At 43.7% G+C, this 25520-nt stretch overlaps 1 protein-coding gene across 1 annotated transcript; it reads right to left on the bottom strand.

Annotated features, from left to right (window-relative positions):
• Positions 1 to 854: 854 nt before the first annotated feature.
• On the bottom strand, positions 855 to 23842 carry STARD7 (StAR related lipid transfer domain containing 7). Its single transcript, XM_070429679.1, has 8 exons — positions 23196 to 23842; positions 9021 to 9229; positions 8641 to 8690; positions 7760 to 7870; positions 7596 to 7678; positions 6513 to 6612; positions 3517 to 3601; positions 855 to 2772 (listed from the first exon to the last, which is right to left on the bottom strand). Exons 1-8 carry the CDS (start codon positions 23507 to 23509, stop codon positions 2588 to 2590), a joined length of 1137 nt encoding a protein of 378 aa, XP_070285780.1. The 5' UTR covers positions 23510 to 23842; the 3' UTR covers positions 855 to 2587.
• Between the last annotated feature and the right edge of the window lie 1678 nt (positions 23843 to 25520).

Here is a 25520-nt window from a genome sequence, read left to right as displayed (position 1 = left end):
CCCATGAACACTGTCTCCAAGAATGGCAGCATTTTTCCTGCCAATCCAAGGACATAAAGAACTTCCTGGGAGCCAGAGCTGTCCAACCCGGGACATGTTGCTCTCAGCCAGAGCTCAGCTCTGAGGATCAGCATTCAATTCAGCCTGGAGACCACAGCAGGGACATGTGCAGGGGCCTCTGCAGCGGGGAGACCGGAACAGCACCTGCAAGCATACACTCCCTGACGTGTCTCTCCAGTCATCTTGGAGAAATTTGGGAGAAAAGAGTTAAGAGTCTGGGTGTGCATTTGTGTTGACCTAGTGTTTCCCATGAGCAAAATCACGTATCAATTCGAGTTTCACATTATGTTCCCAGTGTCTCCATCAAATTGCCTTGGAACAAATCTGCACTCTAGCACAATTGCCTGTGTGACACAACTTTCCACAGGCCATGTGCGTTCTGAGCTCACCACCCTCCCTCTCCAACAGGGCCCTGATTCACCCCTCCACAATCTAGACCTGGGCTTGCTCAAGTCCCCTCCTCTCCTCATTTCCTCAAGTCTTTATCAGCAAAGTTCTATCTCTGTTTCCTCCAAGTTAACCCTACTTTAAAGAACAAAGGACATGGGTTAGTAGACCAGCACAAAGTGGAAATAGCTGGCTTGTTTTCAGCTGCCAACTGGTCACCTGGAAAGGGCTCAGTGTCTAGACAAAGTGGTTAGCTGTGCCAGCCACCAGCAGGAAAGATCACGACTACTTCCACATGTCAATCTATGAGTAGAAACACTATTCTTCTCAAACTTTACAGTCAGGAAGAAATAATAAGCCTAATATGCAGGATTTCCCCACCACCATCTGTCCAAAAACAAACACTCTTTTATACCAATCTTTATGTATTTATTCACACATTTGAAAAAAAGATCAGGAGTGAAATCATTATGACATAAGTAACTATACAGACCTACCCCAATGCAGTCAAATTCCCCAAAATCAGAACATGAGCAACACCCAGCTCCTTAACACCTCTGCACTCACACTTCTGCCCATATCCACCCACACCTGGCAATCACAGGCGCTAAGTGCAGACATGACCCAGGACCTCTTCCTGGCTTGTCAGGTTCTAGGGATGAGAAGAGAGAACTGATCAATAAAAGCTGGGGCTGTTTGGTGCTCAAAGAAGGCAAGACAGGAAACACCAGGCAGTTATTTCCTTGGCACAAAACTTCACAGGCAACAAAAAGGTTGAGGGGCTTAAGTTAGTTTTAGTTTTAGAACCAAGTAAAAAAAAAAGGGGGGGGTGGGGGGAGAAAAATCTGATCATTTCGATTATTTTTTTAAAGGGGGGGAGGAGGAATTTAAAACTTGATCCCTTTCTTCCAGCAGATGGCAGCATGACCATAAGCAGAATCAGCGAGGCCAAACTGATGCATACCATGTGACTGTGACTTCATCCAAACAGCATAGTTTGCTTTTATTTTAGCTCTGAAGAGAAGAGGAAAAACTTTCAGAGGAATAAGAGAGTCACATAAACCCATTACATTAGTGTTTGGGGCAAGATTTCATCTAATGGCTCACAGAGCTTGTCTATAGCTCTGAGAGCTCCAGGGAGTGGCCCAACCCCACTCCTCTGCCTTTAGGCTTCTGAGGTGGACAAGTCCTCAGGATCCAACCGTGAGTGTGAAAAATAATGCCTAAATCAAAATGTTTTCTAGACAATGGACTAGAGAAATTCTGTTCAACTCCCCAATCCCTACTTATTGACACAAAGATTAAAAATATATATATACTTCAAATTCAATAAGTGAAACACTGAACTAATAAACTTTTAACATCAAAAATATATATATTAATGTGGGATGTTTTGAGCATCTCCACTGATCCTATCAAAACAGTAATAATACAGGAAGCTACTGTCTGAAAGGATTCATTTCCCAGTGTTCTTGGTAAATGGGCCAAGAAAGAAGGAGCCAAGCCAAATTAACATAGTGTTTGAATATAGCCAGTCCAAAAGAAAAGGCTTTGGGTAGTCAGTGGGTGGTATTTGGGAGGCGAAGAAATTTCCTGGTACAAACTTGATGTTCCTAAAGATAGAAGCAAGGTGAGGACAAGGCACTTACACTGCCAAGCAACAGTTCACATCCATTCAACAACAGGACTACCTAGTACCAAGGGACTCCCAATGATCCCTCAGAGAACCACCAAATGGCCACCTTCACTTTCCAGTTGCACCTTCTGACTAAAGGAAGTCGAAATGCTGCAGGACTGATGGTAGAAACTGGAATGTTGGCAGAGGAAACTATTCAGAGGAAGCAAAACAAGTTATCCTCTTCTGGCCCGAGGTGCGGTTTGTTCCAGATTAGCTCAATGGAATACTGAATTGCAAAATGCTTGGCCTGAGAATATGACAACGCCCCCATGGATGCCTCCTTCTTCTCTGTTTTGATAAAGAGAAAAGGCGGTTCTGAATGAAATCAGACACCAGTTGTTGAATTATCTTGCACTGGTGGTTACAGCAGACGCCTTCTAGTACATGTCCCCGTTCTGTATCAGAGTGATAGGGACCGAGACAGGGCTAGCAGCAGCCTGTCCCTTCTTATCCCAAAGCCCTTCAAGCATACTCGATCCGGGCAGGGCCACAACTACTCTCGTTCTTGCGCTCAGAAGACGGGGTGGTGGCCTTGGCTTCACTACCCATTTCCACAGGCTTAGATGAGATATAGTCCTTTACTTTGATCTCCATGTTCTTGGCTTTCAGAGTGGCCATGTGCAGCTTTTCCAGGAAATCTGGCATGCCTGTTGGGGGAGAGGGGAATGTGAATAGGCTGACAAACCAGCAGTGGGCTCAAAATTCCTTCATGGTGGAGCCTATCCTTCCTTAATGTAAAAGGGAGTAAAAACAACTCATGACCTCTGAAATCCTTTAAGAAGGCATGTGAATCAGGCCACTTAAATCCTAAATAGCTCTTTCAGGTGGTAACGACATCACTTTTCAGTGGCCCAGCCTATAAATCTGCCTATTTTATTTCGGTAAATATCCTCTGCATTCTTCCCCTGCGGTACAAGATTCCAGAAGAAAATCACATCAGGGTGCTTTATAAGGCAAGACGCTGAAAGGGAAAGGTGTAGGCACAGCCATGATGTGTAGCCTCTGTTAGGACAGCTGCTGCCCCTTTTCCAGGTGACTGTCCTATAACCACGACATTTTCTCTGCCAGTATAAGTCCCCAATATTATCCAAGAAGAAAAATTTCAAGTGCATTAATGCCCACAATCCATATTTAAGGCTTCAAACAAATGCTCTTCTTAAAACTCCCCTGAGCACAGGTCCTTTCTGGGGCTTCATATTTCTTATCCCTCCAAATCCAGCTGGAGGCTTCCACAGCTTTATAATATTCAAGCACAAGTTTGGAAGGACATTTAATTTCTGCAACAGGGCTCCAGTGACATAAGTACTAATCTTGCTGCTGTCAATAAGAAGCTAGAGAAAAACAAAACGCTCAACACAGGTTCCAGACCCTGCACACAAGTGCCCACTTACCACTGGAAACCATCCAACTAACACAGTAGCGAGGAAACACAGTCTGGGGATTGTCACTGTATGTCAGCAAGTAGTCAAAGCCATTCTGGAAAAGAAAAACAGCCAAGATGAAGGTACCAGAATTACCCACCACAGCCTCCAATAACCAGGCCCTCAGGATAACCATGAGTGTGGGTTAGAGTGCCATTTTTTTTACACTAAGCAGAGGAGTTCATTAACACTGAAGACTGGGAGGTTGGCATCCATAGAAGGCCTGCTTGCGAGGCTGGCCCTGGCTGGAGTCTGGGAGCTTGGCTCCCAGAGTGTCCCCAGTCAACTGCTAAGGGTGACCCCCTGTGTGTCTATTAGTACAAACCAAGCAATTTATACTGAGCACTTGCTTTCCTCCTGGGGCTCTGCAATTTTGTTATGTGCTAGACAGAGGGTGCCTAGGTAACCATCCCCAATAACAGTATCAGGTGCCAGGTCTCTAATGGACCTGGGCAGGAACATTACATCCATGTTGCTGCACTGTTGTTGCTGGCAGAAGAATGGGCTCTCTGTGACTCTCACACAGGAAGAGGGCACGGGAAGCATGTGCGTGCCTTTTGTCTTCTGAGGTGGACTCTGCCTTTTCCCTATGGTCCAGCTGTGCAGTCTGATATGTCGCTTTGATGAATCTTAGCTGTGAGGACAACTACATGCTGAGTCCCGTGAGTCCTTCTAGTGAATTTTCTAATGTGGGGTGGTCTTGAGTACCCCAACACATACCCACCATGTTTAAAGATCTTAATCTTTGCCAGAATGGTACTAACTCTACTACTGACAGCAAACATTTACATAGTGCTTAACTATGTGTCAGGAACTGCTTCAATTCTTCACATAATCCCAGGATACAGGACCTATTAGCCCTAGTTTTACAAATGAGGAAACTCAGCTCAGAGGTTAAATAACTTGGCCCAAGGTCACCCCCCATATACTCAACGAGAGCCAACATGAACCCAGGACTCTGACCATGGGGCCCATGTATCCACGTTTTCTAGGTCAGCCCTCTCACTGCCTGACAGTGTGGAGGAGGAGGAGGACTAAGAGACTTATAGGTATCCTGACCTTAGGAGGGGGCCGAATCAATTATGCTCCATCCAAAGGGGTAAGAGGGAACTACTCTGTGTCTGCATTTTGTAGGGCAGACGGCCACAAATCCAGGTGGCAGACCTAGACTTTCTCTTGTGCCTTTACACCAAGTCCATATCCTTTTCCCTGAGTGAATGGTTTATTCCTTTATTCAGGTACTCAATATTACCTGAATGTCGGCTATATGTCTGGCATTGTGCTAGGCACTATAAAGAAAAGAAAAATGTGCTAGTCCTTGTCCTTGGGAACTTCCAATTAGTAGGCTAACTGGGTACCTAAATGTGTGCCGTAACAGAGCCATAGAGGAATACTATGGAAGTAAAGAGGAAGGAGAGGTAAGGCCCAGGCAACGGGAATGGGAACAGTACCCACCACAGAGGCCAGTTATAAGACTTAGGAGACACATTTTTTTCAGTCATCACATTATTAATCTTGTTGGTATTACTAGTCTGAGGCTGATTTGTGTGTTTTAGGTTAAAGTAAATGAGGGTTACCTTGGGGTGGTGGTGAGAATTTAGATTCAGCACAGGGAAAAAGGGTAGATATAAATATAAATAACAACTATACAATCCTTGCCCTGGACGGCGAGGCTCATTGGCTAGATTGTCGGCTTGTGCTACCAAAGGGTCACAGGTTCAATCCCTGGGTCCGGTTGGGGCTTGTGCAGGAAGCAACAAGTCTATGTGTCTCTCTCACATTGATGTTTCTCTCTCTCTCCCCCGCTCCCTTCCACTCTCTCTAAAAATCAGTGGAAAAATATCCTTGAATGAGGATTAGCAAAACAAAACAAAAAATTCTTCTTTATAAATAGTTCTGAATTAAACACACAGATCTCCCAGTAAAAAGAGAGGCATACACCATATTGCCTGAGGTGAACCACAATTTCTATGTGGTTTTTAAAGTCCCACTTCAGGTGGTATAAATAAAACAACTTGAGCCCTGGCCAGTGTGGCTCAGTTGGTTGGATCGTCATCCCATACACTATAAGGTTATGGGTGACAACTTGATGAAAACAATAAAACCGTACTAAAGAATACAGTTCATATAGCTTTAAAAGGCAGCACAAAAATATAAAGTGAAGTAGAACTAAAAACAGCAAACATTAAAATCAACATGTACGTTCAACAAAAATTTTGCTAAAAACAAACAAAACACCCACTAAGTTAAAGAAAATATTTTCAAAAAATGGCTACAGAATTTTAAGGAAGGCAGAGAGCATTAGTCTAACCCAGTGATTTTCAACCATTGTGCCACAAGAATTTTTAAAACATGCAACACCCGACTATTTAGTCAGGGGCACCGACCTCTTTCCTTTAAACTGTTAAATTAAAAAATGACAACAGCCCACACAACAATAGTTGTCTGGTGTGAATGATCAATTATACCTATTTTTTTTTTGTCAGTTCAGCAAAATTTATATTTTTTGGTGTGCCACAGAATTTAAGTAATTAGTTTAAATGTGCCATGAGATGAAAAGGTTAAATATCACTGGTCTAGCCCTCTCATTTTATAGACAAGGAAATGGAAGTCGAGAAAGGTTATATATGATCTGCTGATTGTGGTGAAATTTTAATGATTCCTAAAGAATGCTGCTAACCATAGGCTGAGTTAGGGGCTGTCATCTTCTCTTCTCTCTCAGATAAATGGAACTTTGTCATAGGGGGGTCCCCCAGGTCTACCAGCCCACAGCAGAGGTTCCCAAAGTGTGGTCCCCAGTCCAGTAGCATCAGCCTCATCTGGGAACTTCTTAAAAATGCAACTTTTCAGGCTCCAGTAGATTCTGAGAACCAATGCACCCATGCCCTCTCCATTTCAGATAACAGGCATTCCTTGAGAAAATTCCAAAGCCACATCACATCACCTCTTGAATGATGTAAACTCACCTCATCAAATGACTTGTGGGGACGGATAACCATTTGGGATTCATATGATTTGACCCTTACAAATTCTGGAGATTCTGGCACACTAGGGTGCTCCACAGCGCTGACAAGGAGAAAAATTAAGGAAACTGAGTAATGTCAACATACAAAATAGCACAGGAGCTAAAGTTATGAGAAAAATCTAAAAAGCTGACACTAATATTTAAAATACAACAGAGAAGCCCAGCCACAATGGCTCAGTTGTTTGAGCGTCATCCCATACACCGAAAGGTTGCAGGTTTGATTCCTGGTCAGGGCACATACCTGGGTTGTGGGTTCAATCCCCAGTTGGGGAGTGTACAGAAAGCAACTAATTGACATTCTTCTCGTATATCAATGTTTTTCTCTCTCTCCCTCTCTCTAAGCATGCCCTCTGGTGAAGATTAAAGAAATAAAATGAAACTCTCTCCTCCCTGCCTCTCTTCCACTCTCTCTAAAAAACAATGGAAAAAATACCCTCAGGTGAGGATTAATCCCCCCAAAATAAATAAATAAATAAATAACAGATGAGTCACCAAGACAAATTAATACAAACTAACTTCTAAAATAAAGTGAGTTTACATGGTAAATCCCAGTTCACTAGGTCTTGTGTTGAAGACAGAGCACTTCTTTTTTAAATCATCAATATTAAGAAACTGAAGAGCCGAAACCGGTTTGGCTCAGTGGATAGAGCGTTGGCCTGTGGACTGAAAGGTCCCAGGTTTGATTCCGGTCAAGGGCATGTACCTTGGTTGCGGGCACATCCCCAGTAGGAGATGTGCAGGAGGCAGCTGATCAAGGTTTCTCTCTCATCGATGTTTCTAACTCTCTATCTCTCTCCCTTCCTCTCTGTAAAAAATCAATAAAATATATTTTAAAAAAAAAGAAACTGAAGAAATGATTTAATGAAAAGCATATATCCCTTCAAATTCATGTTCTAGTTGGGATGGATGGGCCTGGGCTTCACTTATATAAGGGTACTGAGAACATGCAAACCCACTACAGACATATATGAGTCAAGGACACAGCTAACAGAACTCAGCAGGAATCCCAGGTAACCATACACACCGTGACACCAACACCATCACATTGTTTTCCTGGTCCACGCTGTACCGCCGAACATACACATAATCCCGTGAGTACATTGGATACTAAAAAACAAAAAGGAGCAGGATTATTGTTCTGCCTCATATGTATGTGGTCAAAGTAAAACCAGAAGTAAAAATACTCACAGGAAAATGTGTTACCCAGTGAAGAACCTCAGAACCACTAATGACATCCCTCTCAATCACTTCCAGCTTGATTACCAGGGCATCCCACTTTTTTCTGTACTCTGTATCCAGCTATGGAAAGAGAAAAGACCCAAGAGATTTAAAACAAAGCTGCAGAAGCCTTCCCCGGATGCTTGGGCCTCTGACCTAAGGACTTTCTTGTGAAATTGTGACCCAACCTAAAAGACAGCATTAATGTGTGAAAGACATAGTTGTGTTTACTACATATAAGTCTTAAAATCTCTTCTTGTAGGCCAATACCAATACCTTGAAAGCGAATCTTAACAAGAAAAATACAAACTAAAGAACAATGTAAGAAAAAAAAATACTCTAACAGGTACGCACGTCTGAGAACAATACAAGAGACAGTGACACAGATGTGTAAGGGTAAAACAATTCTCAAAGTTTTAAACAGAAAAAAAGTACAAAAGGATGAGCAGACACCTCATACAAAGAAATGCAAGTAGCGTACTTTTTAAATTTCCAACATCACTAGTAACTAAGGAATTGCAAAATAAGACACTATCATACACATCTAAACAAATAAAAATTCAATGTAAATTCACAAAGTTCAGTCATTAAGGGAAATGTGTGCACTTGCATATTACAGTGGGTGCTATAACCAACTAGTTACTGAGGGGGTAGAATTGGTCCTGTCCCCACTGGACAAAGAAATAGTAAGTCCAATGTTTACCCCGATGCTATTCAATGTGAGATGAGGGGTACAGAGGTAGATGAATGTATTGAAGCCATAATATATTTTCTGAGTCAGAGAAATTATTCATGTGGATGGTAAATTTCTAGGCTTAAAGGCTCCAAATTAGGGGGAAAAAATTACTCACCTGAACATTGAAGAACTGCCGGGGTGTAACATCTGTGTAGGTTCCAAAAACTAGAATGATAAGAATCAGGGATGTTTACCACACTCTCATCACTCACCACATTCCTATCATTTTACTGTATTTCAATTATAATACTGACAGATCTTAAAGGCAGATTCAGAAACTAGAAGTCATATTGGGGTGGCAAAGACACCCTACTGCATAGTACAGCAAAGAAGACATTGGGAGACTCTTGTCATCTAGGAGAGGAAAAACAACAAACAGCAAACCATGTAAAATTTCCTGAGAAACAACCAGAACAGACAATTTAGTCTGAGGAACAGAAGTCCTGAGCACCTGGGGTAACCATGGAACCCACAAGGCAGCCACGCTGGACTCACCTCTGTACTGGTAATGATGGCTGCCTGTAATAGGGCGACGCCACAGCTTAAAGTGTTTCTTATCCATCACCATTTCCCATGGTGCCTTTTTGCCCCCTGAATCTTCATTTCCTTCTGTTTGGGATTTTGGTTCTGGAGGGTGACGCTCAACCCCAGGGCTCTGAAACACAGCTGACATTTCCTCCAACCGTTTCATCTCATCAATGGACCTGGAAAGGAGAAAAACAATACTTATGTTGCAGGTGGTTGCAGTCGCCCTGGGAAATAACATATCCACACAGAGACTTTTGTAAAAGAAGAATGGTGTGGGTTTAAAACAGTATAAAGTGTGAATAAAAATGTGAGTTCTCTCTCTAAGCATGTCCTCCAATGAGGATTAAAAAAATAAGACAGCCCTGGCCGCTGTGTTCAGTGGTTAAAGCATCGGCCTGTGCACCAAAGGGTTGTGGGTTCGATTCCGACTCCAATATTCATTAACTAGTATATTGAATTACTGTCCCTATTTCTTAACCTGTAAAGTGGGAATAACAATAGTGCCTATCTCAAAGTTGATTGTAAAAATTAAATACATTTATATGTAAAGTGCTTTGTAGCTGGCACATAATTAGCCCTTAAATGTTAACTATTAAGGTTTAGGACTGTCAAAGGTCATTTAATACCCTTTGCCCATTTTTTGTTTTTTTTTTTTTTGGGGGGGGGGGTCCTTTACCTTCCTATTATGTTATGAGTATTTATATATATTTCCTCCCCTCTTAAAAAAAATTCATATACCACAAGAATCATCCTTTTACAGTATACAATTTAGTGCTTTTTAGTATAGTCACAAGGTTGTGCAACCATCACTATTAATTCCACATTTTCATCACACCCGAAGAAATCTATACCCATCAACAGTCACTTCCCATTCCTGTCTCCCCAGCTCCTGGCAACCACTAATCCACTCTCTCTGTGGACTTGCCTATTCTGGACATTTCATATATATGGAATTCTACACCATGATCTCATGTGCCTTTTTTTTTTTTTTTTTTTTTTTACATTTAACCTATTTTCTTTTTTTTTTTCTTTTTTTTAAATATATTTTATTGATTTTTTACAGAGAGGAAGGGAGAGAGATAGAGAGTTAGAAACATCGATGAGAGAGAAACATCGACCAGCTGCCTCCTGCACATCTCCTTACTGGGGATGTGCCCGCAACTCAGGTACAAGCCCTTGACCAGAATCGAACCTGGGACCCTTCAGTCCGCAGGCCGACGCTCTATCCACTGAGCCAAACCGGTTTCGGCATTTAACCTATTTTCAAGGTTCATTCATGATTTCATTCTTGTATGACTAATAAATAATATTGCATTGTGTGGATACATCACATTTTATTTATTCATTCATTGGATGATGGACATTTAAATTGTTTCCACTTTTTGGCTACTATAATATGGCTTTGAATATCTGTGTACATGTTTTTGTATAAATGTAGGTTTTTAGTGCTCTTGTGTAGATTCCTAGGAATGGATTTGCTGGGTCATGTTTAACTCTATTTTTAACTTTCTGAGGAACTGCCAAATTATTTTTCAAAGCAGCTGCATCATTTTATATTCCCACCACAATGTATGAGCGTTCCAAGTGCTTCATATCCTTGTCAACACTTGTCATTGTCCATCGTTTTTATTCCAGCAATCCTAGAGCATGTGAAATGGTATCTCAAGTGGCCTTCAATTTGTATTTCCTTAATGACTAATGATGAGAATATTTTCATGTGATTATTGGGCATCTGTGTCTCTTTTGGAGAATATCTACTGAAATATTTGCCTATTTAAAATTGAGTTATCTTTTTATTGCTGAATTATAAGAGTTCTTTATATATTTTGGATACTAATCCCTTACCAGATATACAACTTATAAATATTTTCTCTCATTCTGGGGGGTTGTCTTTTCACTTTCTTGATAGTGATCTTTTATGCACAAAAGTTTAACTTTGATAAAGTCCAATTAATCTATTTTTCTCTGATTGCTTATGTTTTTGGAATTACATCACACCTTTGCCCAACACACTGTCTTAAGGAGTTATGCCTATATTTTCTTCTAAGAGTTTTAGTTTATATTTAGGTCTTTGATCCACTGAGTTAATTTTTGTGTATGATGTGAGGAAGGGGGTCTAAATTAATTATTTTGCATGTGTATCTCCAGTTGTCCCAGTACCATCTGTTGAAGACTATTCTTACCTCACTGAATTGTCTTGGTACCTTTGCTAAAAATTAATTCACCATAAACGTAAGGGCTTATTTCCAAACTCAATTTTTATTCCAAAAATTTTGGGTTGTAGGCTTGATCCTCAGTAGGGGGCATGCAGAAGGCAGCTAATCAATGATTCTCTCTCATCACTGATGTTTTGGGGTTTCTTTTTGGTTAAACATATTTTCATTTATTGTTTTTTTCTTTATTGTTGAAAGTGTTACAGATGACCCCTTTGTTTATTGAGTCAAATGGGAGTTCCATTTTTTATTTTTTGAGGAAACTCCATACTGTTTTCCACAGTGGCTGCACAATGATCCCCTCAACTCCCTCCACCTCAACCCACCTCTCCCAGGCCTTCACCACTCCTGCCTGTGTCCATATATACATACTAGAAGCCCGGTGCACGAAATTCATGCACTTGGGTGGGGGGGGGGGGGGGGCCCTCAGCCAGGCCTGAGCCCTCTTGTAGTCCAGTAGCCCTCAGGGGATGTCTGACTGACAGCTTAGACCCGCTCCCCATGGGGAGTGGCATCCTTAGGGCTGCCATGGAGGTGGGAGAGGCTCCTGCCAACACCGCTGCACTTGACAGCAGCGCTCCCTCTGTGGGGCTTCTGGCTGAGTAGCGCTCCCTCTGTGGGAGCGCACTGACCACCAGGGAGCAGCTCCTGCATTAAGCGTCTGCCCCCTGGTGGTCAGTGCACATCATAACGACCAGTTGTTCCAACATTCGGACAATTTGCATATTAGCCTTTTATATTATACTAGAGGCCCGGTGCACAAAAATTTGTGCACTCGGGGGGGAAGGGGGGGTCCCTCAGCCCGGCCTGTGCCCTCTCGAAGTCTGGGACCCCTTGGGAGATAACGACCTGCTGGCTTAGGCCTGCTCTTGGGTGGCAGAGGGCAGGCCCAATCCCTAGGTGCAGCCCCTGGTCAGGCTCAGAGCAGGGCTGATTGGGGAGTTGGGGCACCGCCCCCTGTCATGCACAGAGCAGGGCGGATTGGGAGGTTGTGATGCCACCCTCAGTCACGCTCAGGGTAGGGCTGATTGGGGGGTTGGGGCACCGCCCCCTGTCACACTTAAGGCAGGGTCGATGGGGAGGTTGTGGTGCCACCCCCTGTCACGCACAGAGCAGGGCCAATCAGGAGGTTGGGGCGCTGCCCCCTGTCACTCACAGAGCAGGGCCAATCAGGGGGTTGGGGCACTGCCCTCCCCCTCGCCCCCCCCCGTCACGCACAGAGCAGGGCCCATCAGGGGGTTGGGGAGCTCCTCCCTGTCACGCACAGAGTAGGGCCAATAGGGGAGTTGGGGCACCGCCCCCTGTCACACACAGAGCAGGGCGGATCAGGGGGTTTGGGCGCCACCACTGTCACACTCAGGGCAGGGCCGATGGGGAGGTTATGGCTCTACCCTGTCACACACAGAGCAGGGCCCGTGGAGTGGGGGGGGAGGTTGGGGCGCCGCACCCTGTCACACACAGAGCAGGGCCGATCAGGAGGTTGGGGCTCCACCCCCTGTCACACACAGAGCCGCAGGGCGATCAGGGGGTTTGGGCGCTGCCCCCTGTCATGCTGATCTGGTGCCAGGAGGCCTCGCGGCTCCGCTGATCCCGGTGCTGGGAGGCATATTACCCTTTTACTATATAGGATAGAGGCCTGGGGGCCGGCTGGTTTGCCCTGAAGGGTGTCCTGGATCAGGGTGGGGGTCCCCACTGGGGTGCCTGGCCAGCCTGGATGAGGGGCTGAGGGCTGTTTGCAGCTGGTCACACACCCTTCAGGGTGGGGGTCCCCACTGGGGTGCCTGGCCAGTCTGGGTGAGGGGCTGAGGGCTGCTTTCAGGCTGGCGGTTTTGACTGCTTTCAGGCTGGCGGGAAGCTCCCAACCACTCCTTTTTTCTTTTTTTTTTTTTTCTTCTGGGCCAGCTTTAGCTCTGGCTCTAGCTCTGAGGCTTCCACTGCTGGTTTGTTTGCCGTTCTATAATCGAAACAATGTATAACTTCAGCTCTGAGATCCCAGCCGGCTATATTTGTTAGAATGTTTCAAACTGCCAGCTGAGAGGCCGGCAAGTTAGGCGGGGAAAGTTGCAGTCTGTAGTCACCGGAGCAAGGAAGCCTCCCTGCTCGCTTCAGTGCATGGCTGCCGGCCGCCATCTTGGCTGACAGTTAATTTGCATAAGGATACGCTGATTAGCCAATCAGAAGGGTAGCGGTCGTACGCCAATTACCATGTTTCTCTTTTATTAGTGTAGATAGCATACTTTCCCCAGTTAATCACTCCCCACCCATACTTTCCCTGTGAAATTCATTAGTTTGTTCATTCCATGCTTCTATGTCTCTGGATCTAGTTTGTTCAATAGTTTATTTTGTTCATTTGATTTCACATGAGGTCATGTGATAATCTTTCTCTGACTGGCTTATTTCGCTCTACGCCCATCCATGCTGTCTCAAAGGGTAATAGTCCTTTCATTTTTACTGCTGCATAGTATTCCATTGTGTAAATGTACCAAAGCTTTTTTATCCACTCATCTGCTGATGCGCACTTGAGCTGTTTCAAATCTTAACTATCATAAATTGCATTGCTATGAACATAGGGTACATATATTCTTTTGATTGGCGTCTCTGGTTTCTTAGGATATATTCCTAGAAGTGGGATCACTGGGTCAAATGGGAGTTTTTGCATTCCCACTAGCAGGTACTAGAGTTCCCTTTTTCCACATCCTCTCATCATTGATGTTTCTCTCTCTCTCTCTCTCTCTCTCTCTCTCTCTCTCTCTCTCCTTTCCTCTCTGAAATCACTAAAAGTACTTTAGTTTTCCATAAAATAGCCTATGATTTTAATAGGAATTGTGTTGAATTTGGGTAGTACTGCCATCTTAACAATATTAAGTCTTCTAATTCATGAACATAGTAATCTTTCCATTTATCTCTTTCAATGATCTTTTGTAGTTTTCAGTATCATGCACTTTTGTTAAATTTATTCCTTGGCTTTTATTCTTTTTATATTAATTATAAATGGAATTGTTTTAATTTATTTTTGGATTGTTCATTGCTAGTGTATAGAAATACCATTTTAAAATATTGATCATATATCTGTTAGGGGCAGAAATAGAATATTGGAATCATATATGATTCAACCCTGTCTCTGCTTAATTGGTTCAAGTAGTGACAGGCAGCTCAGACCCATTGGTTGTCTGGTTACATATCCTGCAACCTTGGTGAACTCATTTATTAGTTCTAATAGGTTCCTATGGATTCCTTAGGATTGTCTATATATATATAAGACCAGGTCAGCTTCAAAGAAGAGATAGTATTACTACTTCTGTTCCCACTGAATGCCTTTTATTTCATTGTCTTGCCTGATTTCCCTGGCAAAAACATGCAGTACAATCTATATATATAAAAGCCCAGTACCGGAACAGCGGAACAACTGGAATGACTGGTCGCTATAATGTGTACTGCAGTGGCCAACTGGCCTGATCTGGGCCCCGATTGGCCACCCCCCCAATCTCCCGTGGCCCCTCCCCCAGGCCGGCCCCACCCCCAATCGGATCCCCACCTCAATTGGGGGCAGGGCTGGACAGCCAACAACCCACAGCCCCTCCCCCCAGCCAGCCCCACCCCCGATCAGTCCCAACACCTGATTGGCCAACCACCCACAGCCCCCTCACTCCCCACCAGCCCAGCCCTGATCAGTCCCCATTGGAGCAGGCTGGCTGGACCCCACCTGTGCACAAATTTGTGCACTGGGCTTCTAGTGTTAAAAGCTGTGAGAACACATTGTCTTGTTCCTGATCTTAGGGGGGAAACTTTCAGTCTTTCACTATTCACTATGCAGTTAGCTAGCTGTTTTCCACAGATGCTCTTTATCAGCTTGAGGAAGTTTCCTTCTATTCTTTGTCAATTTTTTTTTAAAACATGAAAGGCTGGATTTTGTCAAATTTTTTTCCAGCATTTATTGAGATGATCATGTGGTTTTTGTCCTTTATTTTATTTTTTAATTTATTTTTTATTGTTGACAATATTACAGATGCCCTCTATTTTCCTTTATTGTATCAACATAGTATATTAAATTGATTTTTAAAATTTTTAGTTATTCATTTTTTCAATATATTTTTATTTATTTCAGAGAGGAAGAGAGAGAGAGATAAACATCAGTGATGAAAGAGAATCATTGATAGGCTGCCTCTTGCAAATCCCCCACTGGGAATCAAGCCCACAACCTAGGCATGTGCCCTGACCAGGAATCAAACTGTGACCTCCTGGTTCATAGGTCAATGGCTCAACCACTGAGCCATGCCAGCCGGGTTTTTGGTGTTTTTTATGATGAATTAACCTTGCTTTTCTGGAGTAAATCCCACTTGTTCATGTGTATAAAGTCTTTTTTATATGCTGCTGAATTCAATTTGTTACTATTTTGTACAGGACTGCATAAAGCTTTAAAACATTCAAAACAATACTGTTACAGGACAGTGAAAAGCTAGGAAAATTCCATGGCAAGTGGAATAGGGAAACTGAGACAGGAAAGTTAAGCAAGGCCAAACAGTGTGGCATTTTGCAGCCAATTTGTAAATGTACAGCCCTTTATCTTCCCCAGCCAAGGACACTTGACAGAAAATGGTTAAAAGCCTCCTTAAGAAGAGAATGCAGGAAAGGACAGGGGAAGGGGACAGTTTTTTGTCTTTTTAACTCCTAAACAGAGAAGCCAGCAGTCTCCAGACTTGGTAAGATAAATTGCCAGGTACTTCTCATGAATTCTGGGAAGGCCACAACAAAGTAAAAAAAGACCACGAGAATTAATCTATACCAAGATATTCAACAGAGGAATTTGAAACCTATAGACAGGAGGATATATAAAGAAAGCCTCAAACCCCCACCCAACTCACTCTTCAGATTAGCTGAGAAGCCATGTGCACATTATGTTGGATGATAGATGTATTTCTTTAGTAAATTTGTTTGCTTTAATAAATTGGATTTATCACAATACGATCAGGATCCCATTTAAATTCTTTTGTACTAGAATCGAGGTAGGAACAAGCCCTCTCCCCCTGACTTGGGGCTGTCTGACAACACATTTTCTGGGGTCTGGGCTGCCTGTAACAATACCATATATCACGCTATGTGTCATTTTAAGACAGGCCAGTAAGCCAGGACAAGTGGAATAGAGAAACTGAGACAGTGCTGAACAAACTGACAATGCAATTTATAGCAGATACAGGTCACCTCGCTAGAAATAACATCCAGGCCTCAGTTGTATTTTAGCTCCAGATCCAGAAAAGCGCAAAACCAGTTGTGATGACTGACAACCCCCTGCCCTGACACTGACCAACCAGTGAAGACCATGACTCTGAAAGAGGACGCCTAGAAAACATGAATATTCTGCTGAAACCCTCCTCTGAGTCTCCCCTAAAATTCCCACCTGTGAAAAAGAAAGAAAGCCTCAAGACAAAGGAGCCAGTGTGTGCTCTCCCTCTGGGGAGCACCTCCCCATTCCCTTTCCCCTTTTCTTCCCCCAAGGGGATGCATCTTCTATGAGACTTGCAACCTAGGGATCAATGGGCAGTGGCAGCTTATTGCAGGCTAAACCCGTGAACCTCTTCCCAAGGCCCCCTTTCTCTCTGACTTCCCAGAGAGCTTGGGCAGCCCAGCCTAGGCTCTTCTGTTGCTTCTCCTATAAGCCCTTTCTTGTTTTACTGTCCCCAGCTTTAATAAATGTTCCCTCACAGTCATCTGGACTCACCTTGTAAAATTTTTCCTGCACAAAGTAAAGAACTCACACACTATAGGCTGGCCCCTAGGCAGAATAGCCAAGGGCCAGGTCCCCTTTCCAGTAACAATTATGCATCATATATAAAATACAACAGAATAAACCAAAGGACTTGTATGCATGCATATAAGCATAACCAATGGACACAAGACACTGGGGGGGTAGGGGAGGCCGGGGAAGATCAAGAGGGGAAAAAAAGGAGACATATGTACTACTCTTTGTAATACTTTAAGCAATAAAACAAAATAAAAAAATACAACAGATAGGTTTTATTTGTAATATTTTATTTCTTAAAAATAACTATATTTATAACATTCGTGTTACTCTTTAAATCTTTTTATATATCTGGGAGCATTTCATAATTTTTTAAAATATGGCTTGTATTTTCCCCTTAACTTTTAAATAGCAGACACCAAAGAAAGATTGTTTGTTGGTTGTCCGTGTCATTTACAGCTAAATCTTCTGTGATTCAAGTCTAAAAGGTATGGGATCTTTTGGAGATTATTGTCAGTGATCCTGAGGGAGTTGAGAGCGCAGTAGTGCAATCGGTCTAGGGGAAACAAAATCAGCAACAATGCCCTAAGATTATTCCTATAGCTAGATGGTCTTTTTTTTTTTTTTTTTTTTTTTTCGATATAGCATGTTTATTTTGTACCCCAAGTACCAGGAAGTTTCACCAAAGGTCAAGACAAAGGAGCTTGGGTGGGCCCAAGTTGTATTCATTCCTGGTGCTTGACTGGATTTACATAATAAAACCCACTCCCTGGCACCTGGGCAAAAATGAAGGTCAAGCTGAGAACACTTCTGCCTTTTTGGTAAGATGTGATTCCAGGACGTGGCTTTGCCTACTGTTCTGGATTCAGCTGACAATTTATTAAAGAAATGCCCATGTGCCTTCCCACGGACTCTCTACACTGAACACCTACTAAAACTTATTCTGCTTCCTCTGTTTCCCTCACCCTCCACATCCAAGCCCTAAGCAAGTATCCAAAATTGGTCTCCAGAGATTAAAATGGTGGCAGAGTAAGTGGATGCTACACAAAAATGCTCCCAGGACTGTTGGGGTCCAACCCCAGCAGGTCCAGGGATCCCCAAAGGTGTGGACGGAGTCGGCGAAAAATGAATGACATGGAGACAGCGTTCAGTTGATCAGCAGCCTAGCCAGGATCTCCAGCGAAGTTCTGGTCAGGACCTCCAGTGAAGTTCTGGTCAGGAACTCCAGCCAAGTTCTGGTTCTAGGTTCTCCAGCCAGGTTCTATCCAGGTTCTGTCCAGGATCTTTTGCCATGTTCTCTCGCTAGGTTCTCTCTCTAGGTTCTGTGTCTAGCTAGATGGTCTTGGCAGTTCTCTTGGTCAACCTGTTCTTTGGCATTCTTACCAATGCTTTGAGTGACCAAATACCTTTCTGATTAATTCCTTTTTGTCTTAAGTTAACCAATATTGCTTTCTTTATTTGCAAACAAGAACCTTTTATTTATACTAATGTCCCGAGAAAAGACTTAACCATTTTAGAAAAGTTTTAGTTTGAGTTAAAAGTTGCAAAATAGGATTGACTGCTACCACTGTAAACAGGTATAGAAACAGGGAAGGAACTCTAGAGTAGGCAATAAGATCTTGCAGAGGAAAAAAACAAAACCACAGCCAGACTTGCTCAGAGAACAAGTCAGGCATCACATGGCTACTGTTCAGGACTAGTAAAGCATCCTTTAATTAAAATAAACAACACTCCCAAATGTCATTCTTATCACATAATAAAGACAAGCAGGAATATCTTATTAAAAGTACATCAGAGGCTCACTAAATTACACAGTAATAAGGTTTTGAGAAAATTAAACTACAGAACTATAAGCTTAATGGCCTTCTAAGACTCCAGGTGGCACAGAGCTCTAACCCATATAATTGAAGTGGCTTTTTATTAAAATTATGAGACTAAAGTTCCTACAGGGGACAAGAAATAGCCTGTGAAGAAATAACATTTATTCTTTGAATAGCACAATATGAATGCTGGAGCAAGATTGCATCAGGAAAAGGTAAATGATTACCTCCCCAGGTTCAAAATCTCTGAAAGGTCTCAATTGCTAAATGCTGACATGACAGATCCAGGTGCACCAAGCCACTCAATACCCTGTATGCAGAGGAAGGAAAACCTCTCAACCACATATCTGTGTAGCCTGCTGTGCCAAATCTTGTTTGGGCAGGATGGATGTCTACACCTTGTTATCTAAGAGACTTAAACAAGTAATAAGAAGGAAAGAAGGACAAAAAAGATTATTCCAAAAATAGTAACAGAATCAGCAGATCAGTAAGAGGATCAAGGAAAGATAGTCAATGCTTCTTTCCTTTCTCCAAAACTAAAGTGGGCTCAATATTTGAGAAAGGCTGGACTGAGAGCTATAAAAATTGAAGGCATAAAACGGAAGAATAAGTACAACCATGGTTGGTTCATCTATGGGGTCCTGCCGTCAGTGTAGAGTTTGATACAAGGCTCAAAAATTACACAAATGAAGCCAACCCTTCATTACAACAACTAATTTATTTCACATAATCCCCTCCTCAAATTCCATATTGTCAAAGTTAGAGACTTTTAAGTATAACTGTTACGGCACTCACCTAGAAATAAAAGACATCAACTACCTCATTGCAATTCTTGGCCAACTGGCTAATGATAAAATAGTGAAAACAATATAAAAGAGTTCAAGTAAGCTTTTATGTAGTTCTATAAGAAGGGTATGTCAGTAAAATACCCTCAAGTGAAGTGGTTTAAAAAAAAATCCTTTAAGCCAAAAGGACATTTTATTAATCATTTATCTAGTTAACAGCATACTAAAAAGTATTCTGAATGCCCTGAAAGGCAAAAATGAGAGCAGTTTTCTGTATGAAACTTTACTGGCACTTATTTACTCAAATTTCTAGAGCAATGAACTGTAATCTTTTTAAAAAGAGGGGAGGTTAATGGGAGATTTTCCCCTAGCCTTGCATATTTCTTAATTTCCTTCCTCTTTTTGTTCCTGCAATTTTTTCTTAATGTTTCAAAGTAATCAAAATGTACTACTACCTGACCGGTATAGCTCAGTGGTTGAGTGTCAATCCATGAACCAAAAGGTCTCAGGTTCGATTCCCAGTCAGGGGATATGCCCGGATTGCAGGCTCAATCCCCAGTACAGGCGGTAGGCAATCTATGTTTCTCTCTCATCAATATTTCTATGTTTCTATCTCTCTCCCTTCCTTTCTTTCTAAAAATTCATAAAAACATATTTTAAAAAAATTACTAGTGCTTTTCCATAAGATTTGCCCTGGGCTCACAGAACTCAAGGTAGCACCAAAAATAGTAACTGAATTATTTTGTTTTGTTTAATTAAAGCTAAGTGGGTAAGAATACTAGACACCAAGCATTAAGAGGCTTGATTTCTACATCTGGTGCCCTTCTTTTCTCAAATTTTCTTCCTGTTGCTAGATTAATGAGATCCTATTTATTGTTAAGATGATCTTAAACACAAAAGAATAGAAAGCAAGCTTATTTTTTTTCATTCTGAGTAGAAACTCCAATAACATAAGAAAACATAAGCCACTTTAAAGCACACATTCAAAGAGATATCCTGCACACTTCATCACTGTTTAACCAAGACAGCAGTCGTTGAGCTAGTCTGTACCAGCTCAAGTTGGTACAGAAACAGCACAGAAGAGCTAAAGGCTGTGATTTAAGGGCCATGGGACAATTGTTCTCTTCTTCCATTAAAAATGAAAGAAATGCTCTTGTCCTGAGGCACATTCAATTGTGTTCCACGGAAGCTACCCAAAATCATCTCACCAGAACAAAAATCTAAGATGTTCTAAGCTAGCTATGACAACCTCAGCAGTGTCTGTTAAAGCAAACACTAGGGAAAAGTTAACCTGTACCCAGAATATTGTATTAAATAAAATATAAATATGACAAGCTATCAGAACAAAGATCTATGGAACTACTGTACAACCAAGATATAGTTGAATAGCATACTGTTTGCCTCCCTATCAAGATAACAAATATTCTTTTTAATCTGCAAAATGGATAACTTGATCAAATTTTAAGTGTATGACTGAATTCAAGCATGAACTGGACAATAAAGTGTAGATGAGGCCCTTTACTATAACAACCCTGGAGAAGGTCAACAGGCACCTTCAGTGTTCTGACTGGCCTTCACCTAAGCTTAAGAAATTCCCAAGCAGGTTAACCCAGAGCAATACCCTTTTAGGAGTTGGATTAGAACCAACATTATTTCAACTACCTCCCCCTTTCAGAAACAGCCGGAAGAGAGGGAAATGGAATGAATACTAGGCCCGGTCATCAACTGATCTGATCTTTCTGCTCCAGTGGACAGTTAACTACTAAATCCAAACATTTACAGCTTCGATTTCCTATCTAATTTTCCCCTCTAACTCCTGCAAATGGGAGATCTACAGAGACTCCAGGCCATTTGTCCATAAAAACACATGGAGTAAGCCAAAGAATGTCATCTGTCCCCTAGGCTCCAACACCATTCAACTCCCACCCCCCAAACATCTTCCCTCTCTTTTGTACCCAGTAGCCCCTTTCTGGTCTTTCTCCTCTTCCCCAAAGAGATCCAACGGGAATTTCCCCACAAACTTCACCCCTGTAGAACAAGCGTATTTCATCATCAAAAACAAAATTCAAATTCAAACAGCTAATGGATAATTTCTCAATTTAAAAGTTTCCTTTTATTTCTTACACCTGAGATTGCTTCATTACAACAAACGGCCAAGTAGCAAAAGAATACTAACAAAAACTAGGCAAACTATCAATCCTGCTTTGATATCTTAATTTTTTTGTGAATAACACTATTTGTGGTTATGACTTTAAATTGCAGGTATAAAACAGTCATCCTTCCTGCTAGGAAAAGTATTACCAATTCTTAAGGTAAACTTGCAATACCCACAACTCAGTGTTGCACAAATATGCCTGACATCTGGGTGCTACACCTCCAAACAGGTCACAATATTCACGTTAGTTAAGTATTTCCATTTTTAACCAAACTAAAAATGTGAAATAACAGAAGAAATATCTGGGATAAATAGACTTGTATGGGATTTACGGCGGGGGAAGGGGGGGGCGGGGGACGGGACTGTTCTAGGTTCCTGAAATCAGTTTCATAGTTCAAGGGGCACGGTGTATGTGTGGTGGAGAGAGAGAACAGTTTAAGAATATCTGTTAAAAAAAAAACAAAAAAAACCCAGCCGTAACCGGTTTGGCTCAGTGGATAGAGCATCGGCCTTCGGACTGAAGGGTCCCAGGTTCGATTCCGGTCAAGGGCATGTACCTTGGTTGCGGGCACATCCCCAGTGGGGGGTGTGCAGGAGGCAGCTGATCCATGTTTCTCTCTCATTGATGTTTCTAACTCTCTATCCCTGTCCCTTCCTCTCTGTAAAAAAATCAATAAAATATATTTTTTTAAAAATACAGAGACAATGTAAAGCAAGAGCTGAAGCGAAGGCTTCTCTGGGATATTACTTGAAAACTACAAGGACTCTGACTTCGAGTCGCAGGTTGACAAATTCAGTCAATGACACGCACTTTCCCCGCGGAGGTTTAACGAAGAGCACAATTTCAGAGCCTAACGAAACAGTACCCTCCAAGCCCCGGTCACAGCGGTAAACACTGACCCAATTCTTATAGGCTGAGGTGTCTGGGCTATGGCTTGTGACAGGAGGGCAAAATCCCTTCCAGCTTCATCCTTCTCAATGAGGAGAGCTCTCTTGGCCCTTCCGACCAAGTCCCATCTGAATGAATTCACCCTGTGAACTGCACGTCTGTCCCCTTGCGTCAGATTTGCAACTTGTCTTGAATTTCCACCTTTCTGGGGGTGTTAACGATTAGGCGAACGATGGCCGCATGTAAGTGCCGTCAACATCTCATATTATTTGTTGCTCCCCATTCCAAGTCTCTCTCTACATTAACCTACACGACCTGCTATTTCCAGCCGGACAAGTCAAATTAACAGAGGAAATTAAAAGCAACAACAACAACCACAACAACAGGGATTGCTAAAACAGGAGCCAGCTCCTGCACCACCGCTTCCAGGACTACCGGGTGCGGCCCCAGGTTCAAGGTCCCGCCCTACCTCGGGAGCATTGCCACCCCCCCCCCCCACCCCACATCCCGCCCCGAAAGCAGCGACCTCGCCCCAGGGCCTACCTCTGCAGCTCCTCCTCCTTGATCCGCTCCTCGTCCCAAACGAAGCCCGCAACCGCCGCCATCACGGCCGAGACATGGCCAGCGCGGCCCCGCAGCCGGCGCCACAGGCGGCCCAGGAGGACGAGCCGCGCACTCTCCGAGTACAGGCGGCCGTAGAGCTGCGCGATCTGCTGCGCGCGGCGCACGCGCAGGCCCGTCACGAAGCGGCACTGATTGGCCAGCAGGGCGAGCAGGCCACCGCCCCGCGGCACCGCGCCGGCCGCCACCACCGCTGCCGCCGCGGCCGCGGCTCCCACCAGCCTCCGCGGGAACATGCCGCCAGCCGGGCGCCCTAGACAGAGAGGGGAACGAGTCTTCGCGGTCTCGGCGGGCTCCTGCCGACCCTCCTAGTTGGTCAACGCCAAGCCTGTCATGTCTCTCTGCAGCAGCCGCTGAGGAAGGGTCCCCTCTGAGGAGGTGGCCTGTGACCGCTGCAGGCAGCGGACGTGGGCCAGGGATGGGAACCTGGCGGGCAGCCGGCACCGGCCTCCTCAGTGTTCTCACGCCGGCTACCGGGGTCGCAGTGCGGAGCGCGCGGGAAGCAGCGAGGCGGACGGCTAGATCCCAGGCATTCCTCACCCGCCACACACGCTGCCCACCTACAACCTACTCGCCTCGCTGCAGCCCGGGCTCTAATTGGGCGCCGCCCGGACTCCTCGCTACTGATTGGCCGCCCCAAGTGCTCGTGACCGTTCCTTCCCGCCCCTTCGCGCACGCGCCGGGGCTCCTTTCTAGCAAGATAGGTGGCGCGGCGATGGGAACTAGTCAAGGGCGCCCCAGGAATGACCGTCGGGCCCCGCCGTCGCCGCCATTTTCGGGCTGTCCGGTCCCGCCCCGCGGAGGAAGGGGTGTGGCCAGGTGCCTTCGGGATCCGGCGCGGTGCTGCATGGCCGCACTTAACTAATTTGAGGTTTGGGGGGGATGGGGACTTGGCTTGCTTCTGTGGAGGCTCCGGGGGTGCCCAATTAGTGGGGGTGTTCAGTTAGTTGCGGTAGTGTGGCCTGGCGGCAGTTGTCGTCACACCATTCTCGGCCTCCCCTCTGGCTGTCCCCGGATATCTGGGACGCGGAGACGGTTCCCCGGGGTCGGAGTCTGCGCACCCGTCCAATCTTTGCAAATCAGGGAAGACAGCCTTAGAGCCCCACACTTTTTGGAGAGCCACGTGGACAGGTGGCCCGGCTAAGTCTGGGACAGCGGTAGCCCTTTGGAGTTAGTTGCATACACCCTGGGTCGGGGAGTACCTGCCCCTCTCCTTGTGACCCAAAGGTACCAGCTTGAGGGGTGAACAGGTTCCCTAAAACCTACTTTGCAGCTCTCATGAAAAGCCTGGCTACATGACCTCAAAGGGCATTCAATGACTACTCGGTCCCTAACCTCATAAAAATGAAGCTGCTGAGTGTCCAATAGGAAAACCTTACACTAAATCGTTCCTGGGTTTTTTTCCACGTGTATTAAGTACCTTGTAGACAAATAAAATATTGAGAAGGACATCTTGATGTTAAAGGGACTGTGCTCATTCCAAGGCAATGCATTAGAAATTTTTCTCTTTATCTAGTGGAGCAATTTTAGATGTTTTTGATAAAACATGTTTTTCCAAAAAGAGAAAAAGAAAATCATGCTTTACTGGGAGCTGGAATTTATATCTATCCTATCAGACTGTCTGATTTTACTCTGGCCGTTGGTATTGATGTTTATTTTCCCTTGAAAGCAGGTAAGGAGAAATGGATATATAACAGAAAGTAGTATTTGACACTTTGTTGAGCCAGGCTTTTTCTCAATGATGGTAAGATGGCCAGGTGGGGGCAGCTGGCAGAAAGGTTGAACTTTCCTACTGTCCTGCTTCCCATGATTAAAAGAAGCTTGGCACTTCTGCTTGGTCTTTTTGTTGTGTTCCTGTTTTTAATTTGTTTTGTTTATCGAAATGAGCCCCTCTAATCCCTCCATTTTCTTCCATCTCTACTGCCTCTTTCTCTTAGTACATAAACACAAGCCCATCTTCAAATATCTTTGGAAAAAAAATGAGGCTTTAACACTTCTTCTTTCCAGATACCACCCCCTTCTCTTTCCTTTCACAGCTACGGTTTTGTTTTTAAAAGGATAGCATAAATGTATTTGCTGTCTCCATTTCTGTATCTACCTGTCACTTCTTCCTCCTTAGAATTTTAAAAATTAATATCTTCTATACCATTTTCTCAACCACTTTTTTGTTTAGACCCTAACCGTACTCTCTAGCCTAACCTCCCAATCCATTGTCAATAAACTTGCTTGTGTATTCCAGAACAATAT

This window comes from Myotis yumanensis, unplaced genomic scaffold (genome assembly GCF_028538775.1).
Source record: "Myotis yumanensis isolate MYYU_CA2020_CCGP unplaced genomic scaffold, mMyoYum1.0.hap1 SCAF_11, whole genome shotgun sequence".
NCBI classification, from domain to species: Eukaryota; Metazoa; Chordata; class Mammalia; order Chiroptera; family Vespertilionidae; genus Myotis; species Myotis yumanensis.
The sequence above is the reverse complement of the archived record's forward strand: the minus strand, read 5'-3'. Positions and strand labels throughout refer to the sequence as shown.